The sequence below is a fragment of the Elephantulus edwardii genome, unplaced genomic scaffold (assembly GCF_000299155.1).
Source record: "Elephantulus edwardii isolate Elephantulus edwardi_28Jun2011 unplaced genomic scaffold, EleEdw1.0 scaffold00216, whole genome shotgun sequence".
NCBI lineage: Eukaryota > Metazoa > Chordata > Mammalia > Macroscelidea > Macroscelididae > Elephantulus > Elephantulus edwardii.
Genome location: NW_006399966.1, coordinates 2,511,632 through 2,535,204, shown reverse-complemented (window position 1 = coordinate 2,535,204; position 23,573 = coordinate 2,511,632). Strand labels below are relative to the sequence as shown.

Below are 23,573 nucleotides of genomic sequence, written 5' to 3'. Positions count from 1 at the left end.
ATGTACCAACATGCTCTGCAGTGGAAGGAGGGGCAAATCTCCTCCTGTACCAGTCAGATCCGATTTGACGGTACACATACACACACAACACACACACACACACACACACACACACACACACACACACACACACAAAATAAAAAATTGAAAAAAAATGAGCTGAGTGGGTGTTCTATCAGTTAGATTTTCTGATTTTACAACACTCTATGTGATTTAAGCTTCTGTAATATTGGGGGGAAAGTACTTACTTTTCTAAGTCATTACTTTTGCTGCTGTTCATCCTTCACTCAATATGTATACTCACTGGTTTGATATCATTCTCCAAAGAAGCAAGGAAGTCTCCTCTTGTCACCTGCAGGCTCTCTGCTTTCTCCATGTCCACCTCCACTTTGGTGCTGGCCTAGGTAGGGATGAAAACAATAGAGTCAGGACTTCCACGATTTGAGTTGGAATATTTCCTGCCTACGTACACACAGTTTCATTCTGCTTGGCTCCACAGTCAACACTCTTGGCACCAGCAACCAGGAAATTAAAGACATATTGCAATGGGAAAGTCTGTGGTTAGAGACCTCTCTAAAGTGCTGAAGAGGAATGATGTCAGTCTGGAGACTAAGGTGCACCTGATACAGGTCATGGTCTTTGCAGTCACTTGCTATGCATCAGAGAGCTGGACAATGACTAGGGATGAGAGAGGGAGAATTGATGCCTTTGAGCTGTGGTGCTGGAGAAGAGTACTGAATATACCATGGACTGCTAAGAAAACGAACAGGTTTGTCCTGGAAAGGGTGAAGCCAGGCTGCTTCTTAGAGGCAGGGATTCTGAAGCTTCGTCTGACATACTCTGGACATGTTGTAAGGAGGGACCGGTCCTTAGAGAGGGATTTTATGCAAGAGAAGAAGATCTTGGATGAGATGGATTGATTCAGTAACTGGGGTAATGGGGGTAGGTGTGTTGGAGATGGTGAGGTTGGCACAGAATAGGGCAGAGTTTAGGGCTATTGTATACAGGCTCGCTATGAGTCTCAGGCGACTCGACAGCACATAACACCACCATGTACATAACACCTGAGGACTTAAAAAAGCACCTTTTCACAGACAAAAAAAAATCTTCTCTCTCAGTTTCATAAATATATAGAGTAAAACCTGAAACAACCAGAACCTGTGTAAGGTGGAAAGCTGCCAGAGAAGAAAAATGCAGGTATTCTACACTAACTGGAGAGCAGCAGAAATGGTGGCTGCACCCTGTCAGAGGCAGAAAACTTGTGAGACCTGGAAAAACGTGGCAGGCTAGTTGACTTCTGCCTCTTGGAGTTTGAGCATATATCCTCTGCCAGAACAATTCCACTTTTAGGAATTTATTCCATGTATACAGACGAAGGCAGGTACAAGAATATCCACTTACAGGAATTTGTAATAGCAAAATATTAGAAATAAAGCAAAAGTTTACCAAGAAGGAACTATGTGCAAATTATGACTCATGTGTACCAAAGAACATTATTATATGACTGTTTTAAAAAAATAAGGCAAAAGTGGAAGGCGTATGTCTAGAAGGTCTCAGAGAGTGATTCTCAGCCTTGGTTGCCCATCAGCATAACCTCTAAGATCTTTTAAAAAATACAAATGCCGGGGCCCACTGCCTCTGGAGTTTTATGTAACAAATGCAGCAAAGGATATGTATCTGCTCATAAAGTGTCACAGGAGATTCCGATGCTCGATGCTCGGCCATGTCTGAGAAGCAGGACTCTCAGAGACAAAGGACCTAAAACCTGACTTTGTCCTCATATTTCGGTTGTGAATCGATATGCCCAACCCCAAATACTTGCCTACTTGCACCTGGAGCGGACATCTGGAGACGCATCAAGGCCATTATCAGCATTTGAAGCTGCCTAGACCTGATGAATGACTGAGATACAGAGACATTTTTTAATGTGACTGGGCTTCCTACCAATAGAACATGGCAAGAGTGTCAGCTTTATAAATTGGTATTGTGAGTGAAAAAAAAATCCTTTTAAAAAGAAAGTGATAAAACGAATATATATTAAAGACATTTTAATCTTCCATTGATTATTATAAAATATAAGTCATGTTCCTTTGGGAATGGATTGTTGAAACAAATAAAATAACAGGTATACATATATATTTTTCTTTTAAAGTCAGCCTTAATAGGATAGAAAGAGCTATGACAGGAAACTGGATCAAGATGACAAACTGAACACATTTTTTAATTTCTATCCTTGCTCCAAATTGAAATGAGAAAGATTAGAAGAATGGCAGAGTAAAAATAATAAGAGAAAAACATTTTTCACAACTGAAGAAATGTGTGTTTTTGCATTGTAAGGGATCCAATGAAGTGCCTTCAGATAAATGAAAAGAAGCCCTTTATCTGTCCAAATAGAATGTTATAAACTTGCAGACCACTAGAGAAGAAGAGAAAGTCCTAGACGCTTTCTGGGAGACAAAAACCAGGTTACCTACAGAGAAATCAGAATAAAATTGGTGTGACAACTCTAGAAACTGGAAGACAATGAAACTGAAACTGTGTCTCCAAAAAAGATGTCTGGACGTGCAGCCTGGAACAAGATTTCCACGTGTCTAGAGAGAAGCCACTGCACATATTTTCACAGCAGTACTAGCTTATTCGTCACAATGAAAATGAATCTCCATGTTAGAAGATCATTCATTCATTCTTTGTACTTACAACCTATCAAGCACTGTTCTATGCACTGAGGCACAGCAGTGCATAGAAACACAAGTCCTACACTTGTGGATCATGCACTTTAAATAACGTGGTACTCTAGAATGTGGTGCATCTGTCTAAAATAATGAAGAAGATTTATATGGACTGATATGGAAAGCAATATTTTATTGAGATGTGCCAAGTAAAATACACATGTTTCGATACATGTAGTGCATTTCCATTAATGCCCTTTATTTATTTTTTTTTAAAGTACATATATACATGTACATGAAAATGAAGGCTACAAAGGCCAATTCTGAGTGTAAGTTCTATTTAGGGAGCAAAAGGAAAGAGAGTATTTCTTACTTTGAATCTTATACAAAGAGAATGTATTTGTGTGTGTGACTTCTTTATTTTTAAAAAGAGAAACAAGTAATACTTATCATAATTATTTCGCTTTAAAAAAGAAATAGTGTCATAGGATCATGATACAGAACATGTAAATCTCTAGAACACTTTACAGCTTATAAGCACAAAGCTGTTCATATAAACAGAGCAAAGTACAGTGCATACAGCATTTTTATATATACCAGTTAGCACTGAGTCAAGTTCAACTCCCACTGACCCCACTGTGTACATCACACTCCATGGGGTTCTCAGTGGTTGACCCTTTGGAAGGAGATCCCAGCCCTTTCTTCTGAGAAGCCTCTGAATAGACTATCCCCATCAATTTTTCAGTTAGCAACTGCATGCATCACCCAGGACTCCAGCACACAGAGGATGTAAATTAGAGGGGAGCTCTGGTGGTACAATGGTGATGCACTTGGCTGCTACCTGGAAGGTTGGCAGTTCAGACCCACGAGCAGCTCTGTTGAATAAGACCTGGTGATGTTCTCCAATAAAGGTTACAGCCTCAGAAACACGGTGTTATACTCAGTCACATTAATCACTGAGAGTTGGAATAGAGTCCATGGCACGATACAGCACATAGAAGTTAGTACTAAGCATAGCTGATTCAGTATTCTGTTCATATACATCATCACATTTCATTCATTCAGGGTTGATACAGAATGTCCTTCCAAGGTACGTTTCATAAAGGTTTTAATGCTGATTAAGACTCTGTGGTCTATCTGAAAGGATTCCAGGATGCAGACTCTCAGGTGACCTTTGGCACAATTATATTAAGATCCCAAATGAAGTTATCAGCCTCATTTAAAGTGTTCACTCCCTCTATAACCTTACATTTTTACTATGATGATTTTAATTTTGAATTGCTCTTTTAGTATAACTGAACCCAAATAACAGAAATATAGTAATAAGAAAGAAAAATGTTGTCCATCTTCTAACTTTTGCCAAAAAATAAGACACATTTCAGGGCTGAAGCTGAGATTAAACTCGTCTTTCTATCAAGAAAGGATTCATTCTTTGAATTCAAAGTACAGTGGCTGGGATGGGCAGATTTAGAGCATGTTGTTTTTAGGCAGCCCAGAAATTTTAGATATTACCTAAATGTATATAAATATTTCAGTTGAAAACTATTTCTGCCACAGAAGTTGTCAAATTACTCCTCTCAGTAAATTCTTACTATTTTATCAAAAAAAGTGAAGTCTTATTTTAAAAATGTCTACAATTCTGTATTTTAATTCATTCAGAAAAAAATTCTCCTTTTTCTGAAGTAGTGAGACTCTTCTCCTTGCATTTTATTTATACAATATAAAAGAGGCAACATCTTTCAGCTTATATCCGCCCAAACTAATAAACTTGTATTTCAACACCAGCAAATACCAAGTGGTCATCCTTAAATTTCATAACCTTTTAAATCTGACCTTTCAAAGTTCTTATCATTCCTCTTAAATTAAGGGCAGAGTGACCTTAATCAATAAAAAAAAGAAAAAATTCAACAGAAAAGAAGAAATAATTTTCTTGAAAAAATTCTGGAAACACAACCCAACTTTGGTTCATTTGTGACTTGTTGTGGAAGGTGTGTGAGTCTTCTTTATTTCTTTACACCAGATTAAAACACAAAGAAATTTGGGTTAGGAACCTCTTCCATACCTGAAGCATAAATTCCTTTTCAGATAAAACCAACCGAATGTCACATGAATTTTAGTTGACCAACCACATGGTTTCAAGTTCATATGACATGAACATCAGGACTTTCTGGCTGGATTTGCTCCGCTTGTTTCAGAAAATTCAAAGGAGGGGGAAAAAAAAGGTCAAACCAAAATAAAACAAAAAAAACCCCCCAGGCTAAGAGAGAAGTCTTGCTTAGTCCATCTGAATCTTTTGAAAGTGCAACAAAAGCACAACTAGTAATAGATTTTTAAAAACAAAGAAAACAGTATCACAATAAGCAACCTGAAAGACATAGACGTTTTTAAAGTTCTAGAAATTTAAAATTATAAATTGTTTATTATTATTATTAATTATAAGTTTAGTATTTATTATCATTATAAGTTTAAAATGATATCTTTATTTATCAATCACTGCTATTAAAGCTTTGGACGATGGATAGCAATGAGAGGATAAAAACAGTGTCTCGTTCAGCCAAGGAGTTGTCTTGGTGGGAAATAGGGGTTACCAATGCAGATTTAAAAAACAAAACAAAACAAAACAAAAACGCAGATAAAGAATTGCCCATAAAATTTATTTTTTTTAAGTGTACAGTTAGTGTCTTATAACTGCTTCTTTTCCTAACCTACCTCTGTAGGGTCTTAACACTAGACAGTCTTTGGAGAACATAAAATATTAAAAGCTATAAGGTACAAAGAGTGTTAAGCATCAAAGAAGAAGATTACCAAAAGCTTACATCAAGGTAACTTCAACCACATGGGGAAAAATAAGGGAAATGATGTCACTTCTCATCAAAATATTTTTTATAGCAAGTGGGAAGAAAAAAATTGCCGGACACCTACAGTGTACACAGTACTTAGACCTATCTGGGACACTGTGGGAGGTTTAGCAATAAACAAGACACAAAGTTAAAGTCTAGAATTGCCAACTTTTCTATAAAAGGCCAGACAGTTGATATTTTAGGTATGGCTGGCCATGTAAATGTTGCTGAAAACACTAATTCTGCCACTAAAGTACAAAATCAGTTATAAAGAATTCATCAATGGTTGTGTTCCAATAAAACTTTATTTACAAAAACAAGTGGTGGGTGAGAGTTGATCCAGGGACCAACTCCCAGGGTAACAACAATCCGATGCACCTGAAATATCCACGGCATACTCACGCTAACTCTTCAGGCTTTTATTACTTCCTGCCTGAGCTGTTATAGAAGTCCCTCTCCCGTCTTGTGTCACCAACTCAACTCCCCTAAATACTGTACCAGACTCAGCTGCTGAAGTGATCTTAAGTTTTAACACTATGCCACTGCTATTCTTAAAACTCTTCAATGGCTTAGCACTACTTACAGAAAAAAGTCCATACTTCTTAGCACAGAATAAAAGACTCTTTGTGCTCTGTGCGCCAGGCTCCGCTTTAGTCTCTTGACTGATCTCCCACAATGCCTCTCTCTACCTCCTCTCTTGTACCTTTTATGCTGAAGAACTACCAAACTTTCCTCATATACCATGTCATTTTGTCTCTGTTCCTTTGTATATGTTGTCTTTTGTCCCTAAAATGCCCTGTGGCTAGCTGGTGTGGAGTCAATTCCCCACGGAACGCTATGCATGCTGGGCAGAATGCTCTGTTAGCGTTTTCAAGATTGTGACCGTCTAGAAGCAGATCACCAAGCCTGCCTTTCAAGGCGCCTCTCGTAGGTCTGAAACACAAACTCTCAGATAGTAGTTAAGTGTTTAACTCTCTGTAAAACCTAGGGATCTGAAGAATGCCTTATCTCACCAAGTACTCATACTCAACCAGAAAATTGTCATTTTCATGAAGAAAATTCCTCTGTGAAGGTTTCTGGCCTGATGCTACTACCATTATCTTCCTTTTGGTTACTCTGAGGATTCAGTAGGTGGCAATTAATTCCTATTCCTTTTATAATCTCTCGCTACTCCAAAAGTCAGCATTACCCTTGCCCTTGCCCTTGGCGTGCTGGCGTGCTTATTTCTAGGGCTGCTATCCTACTGAACTGTTTCCACTGACCTTTATGTGTCTATTCATCGCAGTGGACTGTGCTGCTCGCACCAGACCCTCCAGCTCGGCACCGCTGAAATTCTTGGTTTCCACAGCCAGTTCTTTAATATCGACATCAGCAGAGAGTAACTGATGGCCTCTCATCCGTGCTGTGTGGATGTGAAGGATCTGTAATCGACCTTTCTCATCTGGTAAGCCTGGTAAAATAAAAAAATTTAATGGACCATCTTCCTACTCGAAGGAGAATCATCAGCATTACAATCCAAACGCGCTTCTGATAGGGCCACAGGCATGCAAGCATCTGCTTCTTGCTTATCTACCTTTTTAAATAAACAACTTCTTAAATCAAGGTGGATGACGATTTTGCCCCAACTACCTGTTATGTGCTCCTGACCGCTGATGGGTCTACTTACCGATCTCCATCTTTACCTCCAATCTTCCAGGTCGAAGGAGAGCTTCGTCTATCAGATCCGGTCTGTTGGTCATGCCTGGGCACAGATATTAAAAACAAAAGCAAATTTATATTAAGGTTGAAAAGTTAGTAAAAAGTTCCCTTCATGGTGTGTAAGGGCAGTAATTTCATTGACAAAACAAAAACGGCATTTTATAAAAATCAAATAGGAAATTATTCTTAAATTTTAAAATCATTATTTCTTGATTTGTTCTCATGAAATTATCTCGAGACTCTGTTTTACTGTTCCACCCGCCAGTGGGATATGACTGTAGTGACAACTTCAGATAACTAGAAAATGTAAAGTTCAAGGAGAGTCAATAACTTGGCAGAGGCGGATGACATGAACACAAACTGACTCCCAAGTCTGTTTCCTTCCTACTAGGCCAGCAGTTCTCAACTTTTATAAAAGAGCAGAGGCTCTTTTCAAACATAATCTTAAAAAGAACCTCAGTACATAAAGCAGTTAAAAGAAGTTCTAATAAGGATACAGGATCTGAAGCTTACTCCCTGGCCTCCCTGACCCTGAAGCACCTTGGAGGAACCTTAGAAGCTGACAGAATCTGGTTTGAAAACCACTGTGCTGCCTTTCATGTGTGATGAGCTGTATGTGTAAACCCATGAGTCACTAAAATTTACCTTTTATTTTCTTAGTGAGTCAAGACATTAAAAATAGTCAAATTCTTTAGTACCACTTGATACTAATTTGAAAACATTAGCAAAAGAGTATAATTACAACCTAGACCGGTCTTGATTCAGAAACTATCTCATGTTTTTAAAACCACACTACTTTTTATTTTTTGTAAAGTAAACATACCAATCACTAGGATGTTGTTCAGTTGCTCCACCCCGTCAATTTTGGACAGCAGCTGGTTGACAACAGTGTCGTGAACTCCTGTGCTACCTGCCATGCTCCCTCTTTGCTTGCAGATGGCATCAATTTCATCAAAGATGATGATGTGCAAACCACTGTTAGCACCAAGCTATGAAGGGAAGAAATTATATTAAAGGTCAAGATTTGAATGTTCTCATTAAACAAATGAATCAAAAAAGTAAAACAAAATTTTCCATTTTGATGGCTTGCTCCATTTTGATGAGTAAGTAAAGTAAATATTATCAGGATTTCTGTCTTTGTAAAGGTGACAGAATTGCATTCTCAGAATTCTGCAAACTGAAAAGGCACTTCAGATCTCATATTTCACAAGCATCAAACCCCCACACAAAAACACAAATGATAAACTGATTAGTATGAATGGTTCATTAAACAACAAAATGCTAACTAAAGTATTTCTACTTATTACAGCTTATAAGAACTCTAGCTCTTTTTTTTTTTTTTAGGATAAGCCTAAACTTTTTACTTTATTTTTCTGAAATTCTAATGAAAGACTACAGAGAACATAGATTTCTTTTTCTTTTTAAAAGGTTTTATTTTTGGCAATAAAGAGCACAACATATAAAAAAAAAGTAAAATACATTAATTAGCTGTCTCCACAATTTGAAAGTCCTACTCATCGATTTTTCCCTTTTATTTTTTTTAAATTTTTTTATTATTAATTTCAATGAAAATTTACAGACTTTGGACTTCCACTCATTCATTGTTGCACTCTTCTCTCCTCCCAACCCTCCCCCCACCCCAGTAAATTCTCCTCTTGGAAAAGTAAAAGAAAAATTCTTTCATTGTTTTACAATCCCTCCCCTCAGGTCCACTACACTATGCAGCCTTTGCTCTGGACTCCCATCATGACAAAAATACCTAATCACATATCCCTTTTAAACAGTTTTCTCCCTCATCTGTTTCAATACAGTATACATTATTTAACTCATCTTTCTCAATCTCTCCCCAACCCCAAGGTCAGTCCTGTTTTATAACAGTGGCACCATGCAGTATTTCTCCTTTTGTGACCGAGATACTTCACTCAGCATAATGTCCTCCAGGGTCACCCATTTTGAATAACATTGCATGAGTTTCTTGTTTTTCAATGCAGCATAGTATTCCATTGTGTGAATATACCACAGCTTCTCTATCCATTTGTTTGTTGATGGGCACTTAGGTTGTTTCTAACACCTTGCTATTGTGAACAAAGCCGTGATCAACATGGGTGTGCATATATCTGTTTGGGTGTTAGTTATGGTTTCATTGGGGTATATTCCCAGTAGTGGAACTGCTGGGTCAAATGGTATCTCGATTTGCAACTTTTTGAGAAAGCACCATACCGCCTTCCAACAGTGGTTGTACCATTTTACAATCCCACCAACAGTGAATAAGGGTTCCAGTTTCTCTACAACCTCGCCAGCATTTGTTGCTTGCTGTTCTGTTAAATTTTGCTATTCTGACTGGGGTGAGATGATCTCTCATAGTTGTTTTGATTTGCATCTCTCTTGGAGCTAGGGATTTTGAACATTTCTTCATGTGCTTGTTAGCCATCTGAATGTCGTCTTTGGTGAAGTGTTCATATCCTGTGCCCATTTTTCAAATGGATTATTTATCTTTATCTTGTTGTGGTGCTCAGTATTTTATAAATTCTAAGTATAAGTCCCTTATCTGACATATCATTACCAAATACTTTTTCCCAGTCTATGTCTTCCCTTTTTACCCTGGTGGAGATGTTTTTGGATGTGCGTAGGGATTTGATTCTTAGAAGGTCCCATTCATCTATTTTATCTTCTCCTGGTTGTAGGTAAGAATTCTAACTCTTAAAGGACACTTAATAAGTTTGCAGCCACTTCCTCCCATTTTGATGAAATGATTGTCCCAGAAGCAGGAGGCCTAATGTTATCACATTTTATAGCTAAGCATTAACTCTTTATAGAGGTTGAGTGGGAAGTGGACCAAGAATTCATGTTTCCTTACATGAGATGAAAACGGATTACTTCTTTCTAACAGTAAAGTAAGTATTGAGACAAAGTTCATATATAAAAAAAAATTATAAAATAAATTACCCTGCCTCAAGAGGAACGCTGTTAACATAATGTGGATTTAATTCTATAGTTCAAGTGTATATTAATTAGATTCCACTGTATATTGCAATCTTTCGATTTTGAAAATAATTTAAAATGCTCATTTTTTTTCTATTACAAATATGTGGTATGTTATTTCACACTGCCCACTCTGTTGTATGAATTCATCTATATTTTGATCTCTTTATTTTTGTAATATATTTTATTTTCTGTCAGATATTTAATATCTGCTAGAGCATATTTTACTTTTCCCTTTTCATGATTCTCTTGGTTATTTTCAACTGTTATTTTATATTTAAACTGTTTACTTCCAGATTAACTATTAAAATAATTTTAAGAGTATAAATAGCCTCCATGTATTAAAAACAAATCCAAAAAGTAAAAAGCAAGCATTCATTTTAATCAGAATTAAATTCCCAATTTCGCTAGAAAGTACTACATATTTATAGACTATTCAGCCTTCTTAAGGAAAATGATTGTCAATAAGATTTTTCCACTATATAGCATAAACAGTAAATAAATATGAAAGAAATAGGTGCTTTTTTGTATATATATTTTGTATCTAGCCACCTTAACTCTCTTACTTTAATATCTACTCTTTTTAGCAGAATCTTTTCTATTCATCTCATCTACAAACATAATTTCATATTTTCCTTACTAATAAGTACTTCTGCTTTTGAATCTGAGAAATTGTCACTGAACTAGAGTTTATAGAAGGAGGAAGAGAGAGCTTAACAGAGAACAACTTAGAAACCTGTAGGATTCAGGGTCAATCAGTGCTTTAGAGAACTAAAACCAAACTCCCCACTATCAAGCTGATTCCAACTCATGGAGACTGTACAGGGCAGACCAGAACATCCCCACAGAATTTCCAAGGCTGTCAGTCTTCCTCTCTCTGTCTCCATCTATCTCATTGCTGTCAAGTCAGAAGTAACTCCCATCTGATCCTCCAGGGGGGTTTCAGAGGCTGTAAATAACCCTGGAGAAGACCACCCATCTTTTTCCCTTGGAGCAGTTAGTGGATTTGCGTGGCCTAGCTATCAGAGCTCCTCCGAAGCCCTAGAAAAAGATTCATGAAATTTAACTATGTTAAGGAGTGAATGTTGTGCTCACCTTTGGCAGCACATATACTAAAACTAGAAAGATACAGAGAAGATTAGCATGGGCCCTGTGCTAGGATAACACGCAAATTCATGAAGCGTTCCATATTTTCGAAAAGGAAAAAAAAAAAAAGAAAGAAATGAATGTTATAGTATTATCATTACAGAGCCTGGAAACCCAAAGCAGGCCTTTCTATTAAAACAGAGGTGTTCATAAAAGGATGTGCAAAAGCAGAGTGCTCTTTGTGTTTAAGACTATTTTAATCTTGACTTTAGGACGAAAAAAAGAGAATAATGGTAGATAAATGTGATGAACAGAATCTATCAAGAGTCTGGTGATAATTAAGTCAAACCCCTAGATTTTATTACTTTTCAGCAAGTAGAAGGGGAAAGTAACAGCAGAGATAAGAAATCCTTTGCAGATATTGTGACGATTCTGGTGAAGAAAAAGATACAGGAGGAAAAACAATTTAAAAAAAATTTTAAATGGTAAGATTAAAATGTTAACACGACATCTAATTGGAGATCTTCTCTAGAGAAGAAGATACACACAACTAAACAGAATGTGACAGAAAGATAAATCATGGTATCATCTATAGATAGTAAAAAAGAGTCTAATAGCAAAGTAGATTCTGGAGGAGATAAAAGATATCATTACTGTTATTAGATGCTTTGAGTCTGTTTCAACTCACAGTGACCCTAAGTCCAACAGAAGAAACCCTGCCTGGACGTGCTGCAGCCTCACGTTTAGACCCATTGTTGTGGCCACTGTGTCTACCCATCTCATTCAGAGTCTTTCTGTTTTATGATGATTCATTATGAAGCAAGATGTCTTCCTCCAGGAAATGGTCCCTCCTGATAACATCCCCAAAGTATGTAAGATGAAGTCTCACCATCTAAGAAGATTCTGACTAAGACAGACTTATTTTCTTCTAAGATAGACTTGTTCCTTTGGCAGTTCGTGGTATATTCAATATTTTTCACACTACGATTGAAAGGCATGGATTCTTCCATCTTCCTTGTTCACCTTTCACATACATATAAAGCAAATGAAAACACCACGGCTTGAGTCAGGAGTGTCTCAGTTTTTAGAGTGACATCCTTGCTCTTCAGCACTTTAAAGAGGTCCCTGGCAGCCAAAATGCCACTGCAGTGTATCATTTGATTTCCTGACTGCTGCTCTTCCATGAGTGTTGACTGTAGATCCAAGTAAGATGAAAAGCACCACTTATGTGTCTGTTTGTGATACAGTTGGTGGCTTGGAGATGGCAGTGGTGCTGGAAGCTGTATCACTAGTATCTACAGTAACAGCAGAAGTGCCCATGGTGGACAGGTTTCAGCAGGGCTTCGTGACTAAGACAGGACTTGCCATTTAATTTAGAAATAATAGGACCTTTAAACTCCAACAAATAAGAGTGAAACATTGCCTGATATGGTGCTAGAAGATGAGGCTCTCAGGCTGGAAGCTTCTCAAAATACAACTGGAGGAGAACTGATTCCTCAAAATAGAGTCTACCTTAACAACATAGATGGAGAGACGTTTTTAGCCAATTGCTATGGTTGTTATGTGGCACCAAGTCTGAACTGACACATTCTGACCTTCCAGGGGGTCTTCAGAGGCAGTGGACTATATTGGAGGAGACTGCTTCCTCCTGCAGAACAGCTGGTAGATTTGAACTGTAGGCCTTTGGGTTGGCAGCACAATGCCTATCACTAGGCCATCCTTTTAGCCAATTAATGACCTCCATTTGCTGATGTGACATGACGCAAATTAAGAAAAAGCACTACAAAATGCATTAATAATCAGGTTAAGAAGTATAAAGTATGAATCAAGGAACACTGGAAGTTGTAAAAAAATGAAATGGAACACATAAAGATTGCTACTAGACTTCAGTGAATTGAAATGGACTGGCACTGGTCACTCTTTATGGGACAGTCATATCATCTACTATGTTGGAAATGACGCTGAACAGGAAGGGTATCACATTCACCATCAAAAGGAACATATTTTGTAAACCAGTGTTCATAGCAGCATTATTCATCATTGCAAGTACATGGAAACAGCTCAAATGTCCAACCACAACTGAACGGATTGAGAAATTTTGGGACATTCACACAGTGGAATACTATAAAGTACTCAGGAGCAACTATTTAAAAAAATATTCCATAACTTGGGAGGGACTGGAGAGCATTATTCTGAGTGAACCAACTCAACCTCATAAGGAAAAATACTGCATAAGATCACTATTGTCAAAATAGAAGGATAACTAGCAAAACATGAATGGGGACCCAAAAGGGAAGGAGTGGGAGTATACAGGTGAGGATTGGTAGGGACAAAAATCACAGGGTTGCACAATTTGGTGGGTAGAGGGAGAGGGTAAAAGAAAAGGGGAAAGATGCAGTGGGGAGATGAAAGATAGGGTAATGGTGGGCACAGTGCAAAGGTGATAAATTTTATAAAATATAACGAATGGGAATGACTATATGAAACATAATGTGAATAAGGAATAGTGTGAAACACAATGCACATGAACTTTGTAAGCAAGCAAACCTAAAAGAAAAATATTTTTAAACAACTATGAGATACAATCTCACTCTATTAAGAAGAACAAAATTTAACAGAACAGCAAACAACAAATGCTGGCAAGGTTGCAGAGAAACTGGAACTCTTATTCACTGTTGGTGGGAGTGTAAAATAGTGCAACCACTGTGGAAGGCTGTATGGTGCTTTCTCAAAAAGTTGGAAATAGAAATACCATTTGACCTCGCAATTCCACAACTGGGTATATACTCTAAAGAAACCATAACTGCCACCCAGGCAGCTATATGCACACCCATGTTTATCGCAGCTTTCTTCACAATAGCAAAGAGTTGGAAACAACTCAAGTGCCCATCAACAAACAAATGGATAGAGAAGGGTTGATAATTCACACAATGGAATACTGCACTACATTAAAAAACAAGGAACTCATGCAATATTATACAAAATGGGTGAACCTGGTGGACATTATGCTGAGTGAAATATCTCAGTCACTGCATAGCGCCACTGTTGTAAAGCAGGATTGAGATTGGAGTTGGGGGGAAATGAAGAAGGGATAAAAAATGTATACCGCATTGATTGAAACAGATGAGGGAAAGAACTGTTAAGGAGGAATATATGTTTAGGTGTTACTGTCATGACAAGAGTCCAGAACGAAAGCTGCATAGTGGAATGGACTCGGGGGAGGGGAGATTTTATAACAATGACATTTTTTTCCTTTTTTTTTACTTTTCAAAGTGAAAAGCTAACTGGGGGGAGGGGTGGGCAGGGAGGAAAATGTGCAACTATGAATGAATGGAAAGCCAAAGTCTCTGTAAACTTAAATGAAAATAAATTAAAAAAAAAATTTAAATAAAGGAACATTTTAAGATCTATTCTGAAGTTTAATGTTGTCAGTAATATGATAATAATCATATGCATACAAGGAAGACCTGTTAAAGGCTACCCACTGCTCTGCGGGAAAAGGATGGGCAATCTCCTCCCGTGTGATTACTGCTTCTGAAAACCCACCAGAAGGTCAGCTACGGGTTGGTTCAGATTCTATGATACACTATAATAACAACAACAACAACAATAACTAGACTACAGATGTGGACCTTGCCAGATGGAATACACAAAAAAATCAAATCTCCATCTGTGGAAAGAGATAGAGTTTAGTATCATAAAAAAGAAACAATATCATTATGTCAAGAAATATGAAAACGGGCCAGATCTGGGCTCCAATCCTAGATAATGCCTACAATAAAGTAATCTAAAGAAAAAGGAATCAAGAAAACATGACAAAGATAAAATGGCACAAGAAAACTGGAAAGAAAACAGTTCTAAAGGATATTAATGACCTAAAGGAGATTAATGAGTGTGTCTAGAACAAACCTGAATATAGATAAAATAATAAATGATCCAACAATTCCAGTCTTCTATTTATAGCAGTTCTGTTTATAATTGCCAAAAGCTAGAAAACAACTCAAACGTCTTCTACTGGGTGAATAAATAGGTAGTGATACAGCCAAATAATGGAATACCAGTCAGCAGGAAAAAAGGACATTTGATACATGGAAATGCATCAAATGCATTATGCTGAGTGAAAGTCAGTCTTAAGAGGTTACATACTGTCCGGAGCCACATATAAAACATTTGGGAAAATTAAAACTACAAGGATCAGTAGTTACCAGGGTGATGAGGGGTAGAGAGGAGAGTGCCTACCAAGAAGCAGCTGGGAGGTGTCTTTGGGTGACAGAAGTGCTCTGTATCTTAATTTTGGTTTTTGTCACATGAATCTATGTCATGGTGTGCCACCAAGAAGATTCCAGCTTGCAGTGATGCAAGAGGACAGAATAAAATTGTCCCCTGTAGGATTTTCCAAGTTGTAGTCACAGTCCACTCAATGGCACCTAACAACAACCTTCTTTATGGGAGGGGAGCGCTGGTAGCATAATCTATAGTGAATGGTGTTGCTAACCCAAAGGCTGGATATTTCTGGCGGTTCAAATCTACTACTGGTTCTGCGGGAGAAAGACAGGCAATCTCCTCCTGCTGTTAATTTACAGCCTCTGAAACACAATGGGAAGTTGCTATGAGTCTGAACCAACACAGTGAGCTGAGGTGCTGGATCTTTAGGCAGTCAGATTGCTAGGTCTCTTCTCCTGAGGAGCTGTTGGTTGGTTTGAACCACTGACCTTTTGGATTAGTAGGCGAGGACTCCTATATGAATCTATACATATGTTAAAATTAAAAGAACTGTACCCTGGAGGAGAATGAATCACTCTTACTGTGTGATAACACTAAAACAGATAAAAAACATCTTATGTTCTATTATTTGCATTTACACGACTGTAATCTTTAATACAGTATGCAGCCATATGTCCATCAACATTTAGCTAGGCGTCCTATCTTTCCCTCCTGAATATTAATTACAAACCCTTTTCCTTCCATAAATGTTTTAGAAATTATACTGAAACCTGAAAAAGAAAATCAACTTTCTTTTATTGTAATTTTTTTGGTAATTACTGAATAGATATCTGATGATAAACGGTAACCTGTTGCTTTAAAAAAAAACAAACCCCAACACACCACAAAAAACTTTTCACTTTTCCATCTGTAGGAAAAACTGAGAGTAAGGAATTGAGGAATTAGAATTTAGTCTCAGCTTTGTCAAAGCACTTCTGTGTCGTAGGGTATTAACTTTTGCAGTCTTCTGTAAAAACCATGGATATTCCTGCTAGCAACTGAAAAGCTGTGAGTTTGTTCTTTTAATCTTTTTATTCATTTTATACTGGTTTGCTTACAAAGTTTGTATACACTGTTTTTCACACAGGAAGATTTCATATATTATTTTTAAAAGGTGGTCTTCGAATGTAGCATGAAACAAAAAGCTGCTATTAATGTAGGAGTCCGGCTGGCACTGAGTCTGTGCTGACACTGGTATTACGCTTCCTTTTCAGTTCAACCTCAAGAATCACCTCCTTGGGGAGAGAAGCCACAGACAAAAAGATCTCTGTGCTTGCATAAACGGTCACAGGGGCGATCTGTCCTAAAGACAATTCAGCACAATTCTGACCTTTTCAGAACCTCATGACCTGTCATCAGGTCCCTTCCTCCAACCGAGTCAGTTGCAATAACATCCATTTTTACAGGTGTGCTACTTAAATAAAGGTAAGTGCTTATTCCAACAAATTAGCAATCAGGGTGGATGTCAAGATTAATGTTCATAGATTAACAGAGATGAATCATCAATAAACCCTTTACCAACGGGTTTAAATCTTCACAATATAATCCTCTTCAATTCAGTGGTTTCTAGTTTTGTTCTTAACCACCTGCAAAGTCTTTCCCCACAGAAACAGATCTGATGCTGTCGAGCTGCAGGCAACAGGCTTCGAAAGCAGTTGTTCTATATTTAACTAGTTTGACCTATATGCAAGCGTTCATCTCCGTCAGCCTGGATAGTCCAGGGTCACAGGAGTAATGCTTTTCTTTATTATGTAACACACATATACGCTCCATGGGGTCATTAACTGAGTATGCCAGGCCATTCCATGATGGACAGATTGAGAAAGGTGTCACTGAAAAGGCTGGCTCTGATTGTTCAGATTGAGAAAGGCATCACTGAACAGGCTGCCTAGAAATTCTTGGCCAACTCAGATTTATCATTAGTAGCACTGTATTAAAAAAGTCTCAAAATGCCAACCAAAGTATGCAGTCAGCTGAAACTGCCACAAGTGAGATTATATAAAACGCTTCTTCAGTATTTGTCCTTACAAAACTGAGTTAGTTCACTCAGCATAACACTGCTCTCTAGACTCTTGCATGTTACATAGTATTTTGTGAAATCATTGTTCCTTAGTACTGCATAAGATGACAATTGAAATAAAAATAGAAGGATAACTAGTGAGATGTGCATCAACATCCAAAAGGGGAAGGGGAAAAAAGCAAGGGTGGGAATCACTGCACAGCAGAGTTTAGTGGGTGGGTGGGTGGTGGCGAAGGAATAGAAAAGATTCAACGGAGACTCAACAGACAGGATAATAATAGGCATAGAGCAACTGCAATTAACTGTGTGAAATTCAATGTACATGAATGATTGTGTGAAACACAATGCACATGAAAAAAAAATGCTTCTCATCGGGCATTTTAACTTTCCTTTTCTAAGGTCTCACCCCAGTTTATCATCAGGGTGCATTAGGCCCAGCTCTATGTACATTTCCTTTTTGAGCAGATAGAAACTATTTTTAAGGATTCCTATTCTGTGACTTTTATTATTTCTTAGCAGTCTTCCAAACAACAGAAAAAAAGAGAGAAGTTTATTTTTTAAAAGAGAATAAACCCTGGTGACCTAGTGGCAAGAAGTTGCACTGCAATACCAGAGGAACGCAGTTCGAATCCACCAGATGCTCTACTGGAGAAGGAGGGGCAATCTCCTCTTGTACCAGTCAGATCCGATTTCACGGTACACACACACAAAATAATAAAATAAAAGAAAAAAATAAAAAAAAGAATAAACCATGTTTCATCTTATGGAGCCAATTAACCTTTTTTAACAAATCTGAGCTACATTTACAAGATCTTTACCTTAGTGCTGAGAATAAGAATTTACTCCGCTACCCACCCTGGGTTTCTGAGGCTGTAAATAGCAATGGAGACTGCTCACCTCTCTCCCAAGAAGCCACTGATGGATTTGAACCAAGGAGGGGCTGCAGTGCAACATCCCTCCCCCCAGACCCCTAGAATGCTTTCAGGAGAAGGATGAGATCTCAGCGAGCTTATTTTATGTAGAACTTGAAATATGTTTCTATCTGTCATCATCCTAAAATTGATTTCATCATTGTTCATCAACGATTCCCAACTTACATTAGGATTGCTAGGTGTAGGAATGACTTGGCTGCAATGGGTTTAGTTTGTTTTTAATTATTAATAATAGGACAATGAAAGGATAAAATTGTTTTAAGGATAATCCACTAATGAAATAAATCATCACCGTGACATAATCTTTGTTTTCTTACTGTGTTGCTCACTCAAGATATTGCACTATCAGGCAAGTATACAGGGAATCTGGAGAAACTGACGCCTGAATTTAGACTTCACTGAACATGGCTGAGGAATCAGATTTCACTTCCCACCCATAATAAGAAAGAAAAAAGGAAAGAGAAAGATATTCCACAATTACCAAATGAATCAGAAGATGAACACAGATATAGCAGCATCAAGATCCCAAATACGGGGGCGGGGGGGAGAAAAGATCCCAAAGATGATGGTGAAATTGACCACACAAGTAAACCTTCCTATTCTGTAACTTTGGATGTTGATATCCTACATACATTTCCGCAAACTGGTGGTCTGGTGGTAAAAAGCTGCACTACAATTCTCAAGGCATGCAGTTCGAACCCCCAGCTGCTCCACGAGAGAAGGATGGGCAAACTCTTTCCATGCGATTTACTGTCTCAGAAAACCCAATGGAGGGTCAGCTACGAGTTTCAACTCAATGGTACACAATAAGAACAACAACAAAGGACAAAAAAGAAGAAATGGCATTTATGTAATAGGAAATTTTCAACACACAATGAAAAGAATCTGGATCACCTCATTTTGCTAAAAGAACATGTGACTGAATTCTGTCATTTTTACTTTCATTTGTGTACCAAAATTTCTGTGTAAATCTCTTCTGGCCTGGAGTGTAGAGTATCCCTTGGGATTTGTTTACATCTGACAACCCTAAGAGACCATTAGCCCAGGGCTAATTTTTTAATTAATTTCTAAATTTGGGGTTCCAGGGCAAACAGGTTGTCTATACTCCAGTTCTAAACCAGCATGATTAAAGAATCCACAGTTTAGAATCCCTAAGGGAGTGCTCCTGGGTCCCACTTCAGAACCCAGTAGATAAATGTTTTGTAAGTCTCTGCACTGTTGTTTTGTGCCACTGAGTCCCCTGCAATTCATAGCGACCCTATGAACAACATCTCTGAATCCTGTCCTATCCTGAGCCAATCTCACAGTCTCTGATATACCTACTCCTATTACCCAAGTCACTGTGTCAATCCATCTCATCTGGGGTTTTCCTCTCCTGTGCTGTCCCTCCACCTTTCCAAGCATGATGTCCTTCTTCAAAGACTGGTCCTTCCTGGCCATCTGCCTGAAGTATGTTAGATGGAGCTTCAAAATTCCTGCCTCCAAGGAGCAGCTTGGTTTCACCCTCTCCAGGACAGAGCTGGTTGTTCTCTTGGTAGTACACAGTATGTTCAATACTCTTCTTCAGCATCACAGCTCAAAGGCATTGATTCTTCTTCTATCATCCTTATTTACTGTCCAGTTCTCTGATGCATAGCAAGTAACTACAAAGACCATGGCTTGGATCAGGTGCACTTTAGTCTTTAGACTGACTTTGTTGCTCTTTAGTACTCTGGAGAGGTCCTTGACAGAGGATTTTCCCAGTACAATATGTCTTTTGATTTCCTGGCTGCTGGTACCAAGAGTGTTGACTGTGGAACAAAGCAAGCTGAAACTGTTAGCAATCTCAATCTGTTCTCTATCTATCATGAACCTGCCACTTGGCCCAGTGGTGAAAATCTTTGTTTTCTTGATTTTGAGCTTCAATCCATATTGAAGTCCTTGACCTTCTGCGGCAAATGCTGTCCTTTTCAGTTTCAGCAAGCAAGGTTGTGTCATCTGCATTGCACAGGTTGTAAATAAATCTTGCTCCAATCCTGATGCCACATTCCTCCTCATAAAGTCCAGCCTCCCGGATGATCTGTAATGTTCTGGGATTCCCATTCTTCTCAAGGTTAGTCACAATTTGTTATGATCTACATAGTCAATGCCTTTGCACAGTCAATGAAACACAGATACACATTCCTCTGGTACTCTCGGCTTTTAGCTGAGATCCATCGAACATAGGTTATAATATGTCCCTTTTGCCACAATGTCTTATAAACACCACTTGCACATCTCGCAGTTCTCTGCTGACGTACTGTTCAGTTTTGGATAATTTTCAGCAGTATCTTGCTTGTGTGTGATATCAGTGATATTGTTTGATAATTTTCACACTCTATTGAATCATCTATTTTGTAATGGGGATAAATATGTCTCTCTTCCAATCAGGTGGACAGGTAGTTGTCCTCCAGATTTCTTGGCACAACCTAGTGGCATGTCCAGGGCTGCATTTGTGTGTTAAACTATGTTAATTGGTATTCTAGTCCATTCTTTGCATTGAAGTCATTGCCCTTAGAAAGTCACATGTCTTAGTCCATATTATAAGTGGATCCAAAGAATCATTTGCTGTTCTCAGTGGGTATTAAAAAGCAAACCCTTAAGTTCCTTTAGTGTCAGAATCCTTGAAAATTGGTTTTTCTATCTATTGCTAATGTAATATTAAATTGGGAGCTACCTTAACTGTGCTTGCTTAACCTTAACTTGCTGCGGAGGGTCAAGGACTGCAGCCTTCAGTATGGACTGAGGCTCAATGTCAAGAAGACAAAGATTCTCACCATTGGACCAACTGGCAGCGTCAGGATGGATGGCGAACAGACTGAGATTGTTCACAGCTTCAGTTTGCTCGGCTCCACAGTCAACACTCTTGGCACCAGCAGTCAGGAAATCAAAAAGCGTATCGCGATGGGAAAGTCTGCTGTTAGGGACCTCTCTAAAGTACTCAGGAACAACGGTGTCTCTCTGGAGACTAAGGTGCGCCTGATATAGGCCATGGTCTTTGCAATCGCTTGTTATGCATCAGAGAGTTGGACAATGACTAGGGAGGACAGAAGGCGAGTTGATGCCTTTGAGCTGTGGTGCTGGAGAAGGGTACTGAATGTACCATGGACTGCCAGGAAAACAAACAGATTCATCTTGGAGAGGATTAAACCAAGTTATTCCTTGGAGGCAAGGATTCTGGGGCTTCGTCTGACATACTTTGGACATGTTGCCAGGAGGGACGGGTCCTTGGAGAGGGAAATCATGCTTGGGAGGGTGGAGGAACAGCGCAGGAGGGGAAGACCCTCTATGAGATGGATTGATTCAGGGACTGGGGTAATCGGGATGGGTGTGTCAGAGGCGGTGCGGTTGGCGCAGGATAGAGCAGGGTTTAGGGCTGTTGTGCATAGGGTCGCTATGAGTCGCAAATGACTCGACGGCACATAACAACAACAACAACCTTAACTGTGGACACATGATCCTGGAAATCATCAAAAGCTGTGGGACCAATGTAAGAGAGCACTTTACATACTGTGAGAGATGGTAGTGAAGAGGGGGTGAAGAGACTGTGGCACTGCTATGAAGAGACTGTGGGATGGTGTAACCAGTGGAACCCTGATGATGGAGCCACAGTTAAAGGTTTTGCTTGCTGAATGACTGAATGAAAAGCTATCTTGTAAGTGCTTTAGATAAAGTTTGCTGGATGACTGTGGAAACGAGAGGCTTGTTGCATTTGTGCTGCTGCACTGAACCCAGGCTTTCCCTGTGAATCTGGCTTAGGGCTGCTGGACTACACTTGGACTTGCATTGTGTGATACTCTGCCTATCCCTACTCCCTAACCTATTTCCCTAATAAAACCTCAAAACTGTGGGTAAAGTCTGTGAGTCAAAATGCAATGAACATTGGACCCAATAATTCACAGAAATAGGTGCAGAAGCACGTGGGGTAGTATGGTGCTATGGATATTAATGAGGGGGACAATTCCCCTTTATAAAGTGGATAGATGTCAGACTTGGCCATCCCCACACTGCAACTGCTTCTTTCATAGTTACCAAGACCTTCAGCTCACATCCTTCTTAGTCTTATTTTCAGAATTTTTTATTTATTTCCAGAGATTTCTCTTTCTTCCTTGAGAACACAACACTGCATTTAAGATCGTTTTAGGTGTATTTTAGCATGTTTGTAAAAGGAAGGTTTTCAGGTTACCCAGTCTATCAACCTGCCAGAACTGGAAATTCTATGGCACTGTTTCTAAACTTTCTGACAAAGAAATGTTGTTGTTGTTGTTATGTGCCGTCGAAATAGTTATGTTAATATCAGTAAACTCTGGTTTGGTTTTTTATTACATTTCACCCCATCCCCCGGCCCCCATAACCAATCAAAACCAAGATTTTGTTTGATGTCTGGCAACTCAATCCTGTCATTCTACAACTGAGCTGACTCAGTTAAGTAAGTGAACTTTCCGCACATGGGCCTTAAAGACATATAATTCTGCAAGTCTGCTTATGGATTTGATTTCTTTCTTTTCAGAGGATAAGTGAGTCCAAGTCTCTGGAGGCAATGTGGAATAGAAGTGTCATCGGAAAAGCTAGTCATGATCTGTGTTTGTAAATCCTTTGGCTTATGCAAAAAATACTTTTGTGTTATGAATCCATGGGTATTGCATCTGCTCACATCATATAAATCCTCCATAATCTCTAGTCTAGTGCCATACAAAAACTAGGTACTAAATAAATTCTACAAGCAAGTAGTTTCAAAATACGAACACAGTAACATGTTTTCCACCACAAATTTGGATTTCATTCATCATCCAAGTGATAATATACTATTACAAAGTGATAGTTAAGTTCACATTACCCTCCTCTGCTCCTCTTCAGCATCAGCAAAGAGTTTACGAATGTTGGCCTCTGACTCTCCCACATACTTATTAAGGATTTCTGGCCCATTGACCACCTTGGGCTCTCTCGCATTTAACATCTTGCCAATCTGGCGAGCCAGAAGAGTTTTACCACATCCTGGGGGCCCATAAAGCAGGATGCCTTTAACATGTTTGCAACCTAAGAAGAAAATGAATAAAGTATATTA

At 38.6% G+C, this 23,573-nt stretch overlaps 1 protein-coding gene across 2 annotated transcripts in view; it reads right to left on the bottom strand.

Moving 5' to 3' along the window:
* Nucleotides 1-23,573, bottom strand: part of NSF (N-ethylmaleimide-sensitive factor) — a 170,961-nt gene that overhangs the window by 50,430 nt on the left and 96,958 nt on the right. For both annotated transcript variants that reach the window (XM_006897816.1, XM_006897817.1), the window contains 5 exons: nt 23,346-23,545; nt 8,031-8,196; nt 7,176-7,250; nt 6,772-6,959; nt 305-400 (listed from right to left, as the gene is read on the bottom strand). In XM_006897816.1, coding sequence (XP_006897878.1) covers nt 305-400; nt 6,772-6,959; nt 7,176-7,250; nt 8,031-8,196; nt 23,346-23,545 — 725 coding nt within the window. The remainder of the gene's footprint in view (nt 1-304; nt 401-6,771; nt 6,960-7,175; nt 7,251-8,030; nt 8,197-23,345; nt 23,546-23,573) is intronic.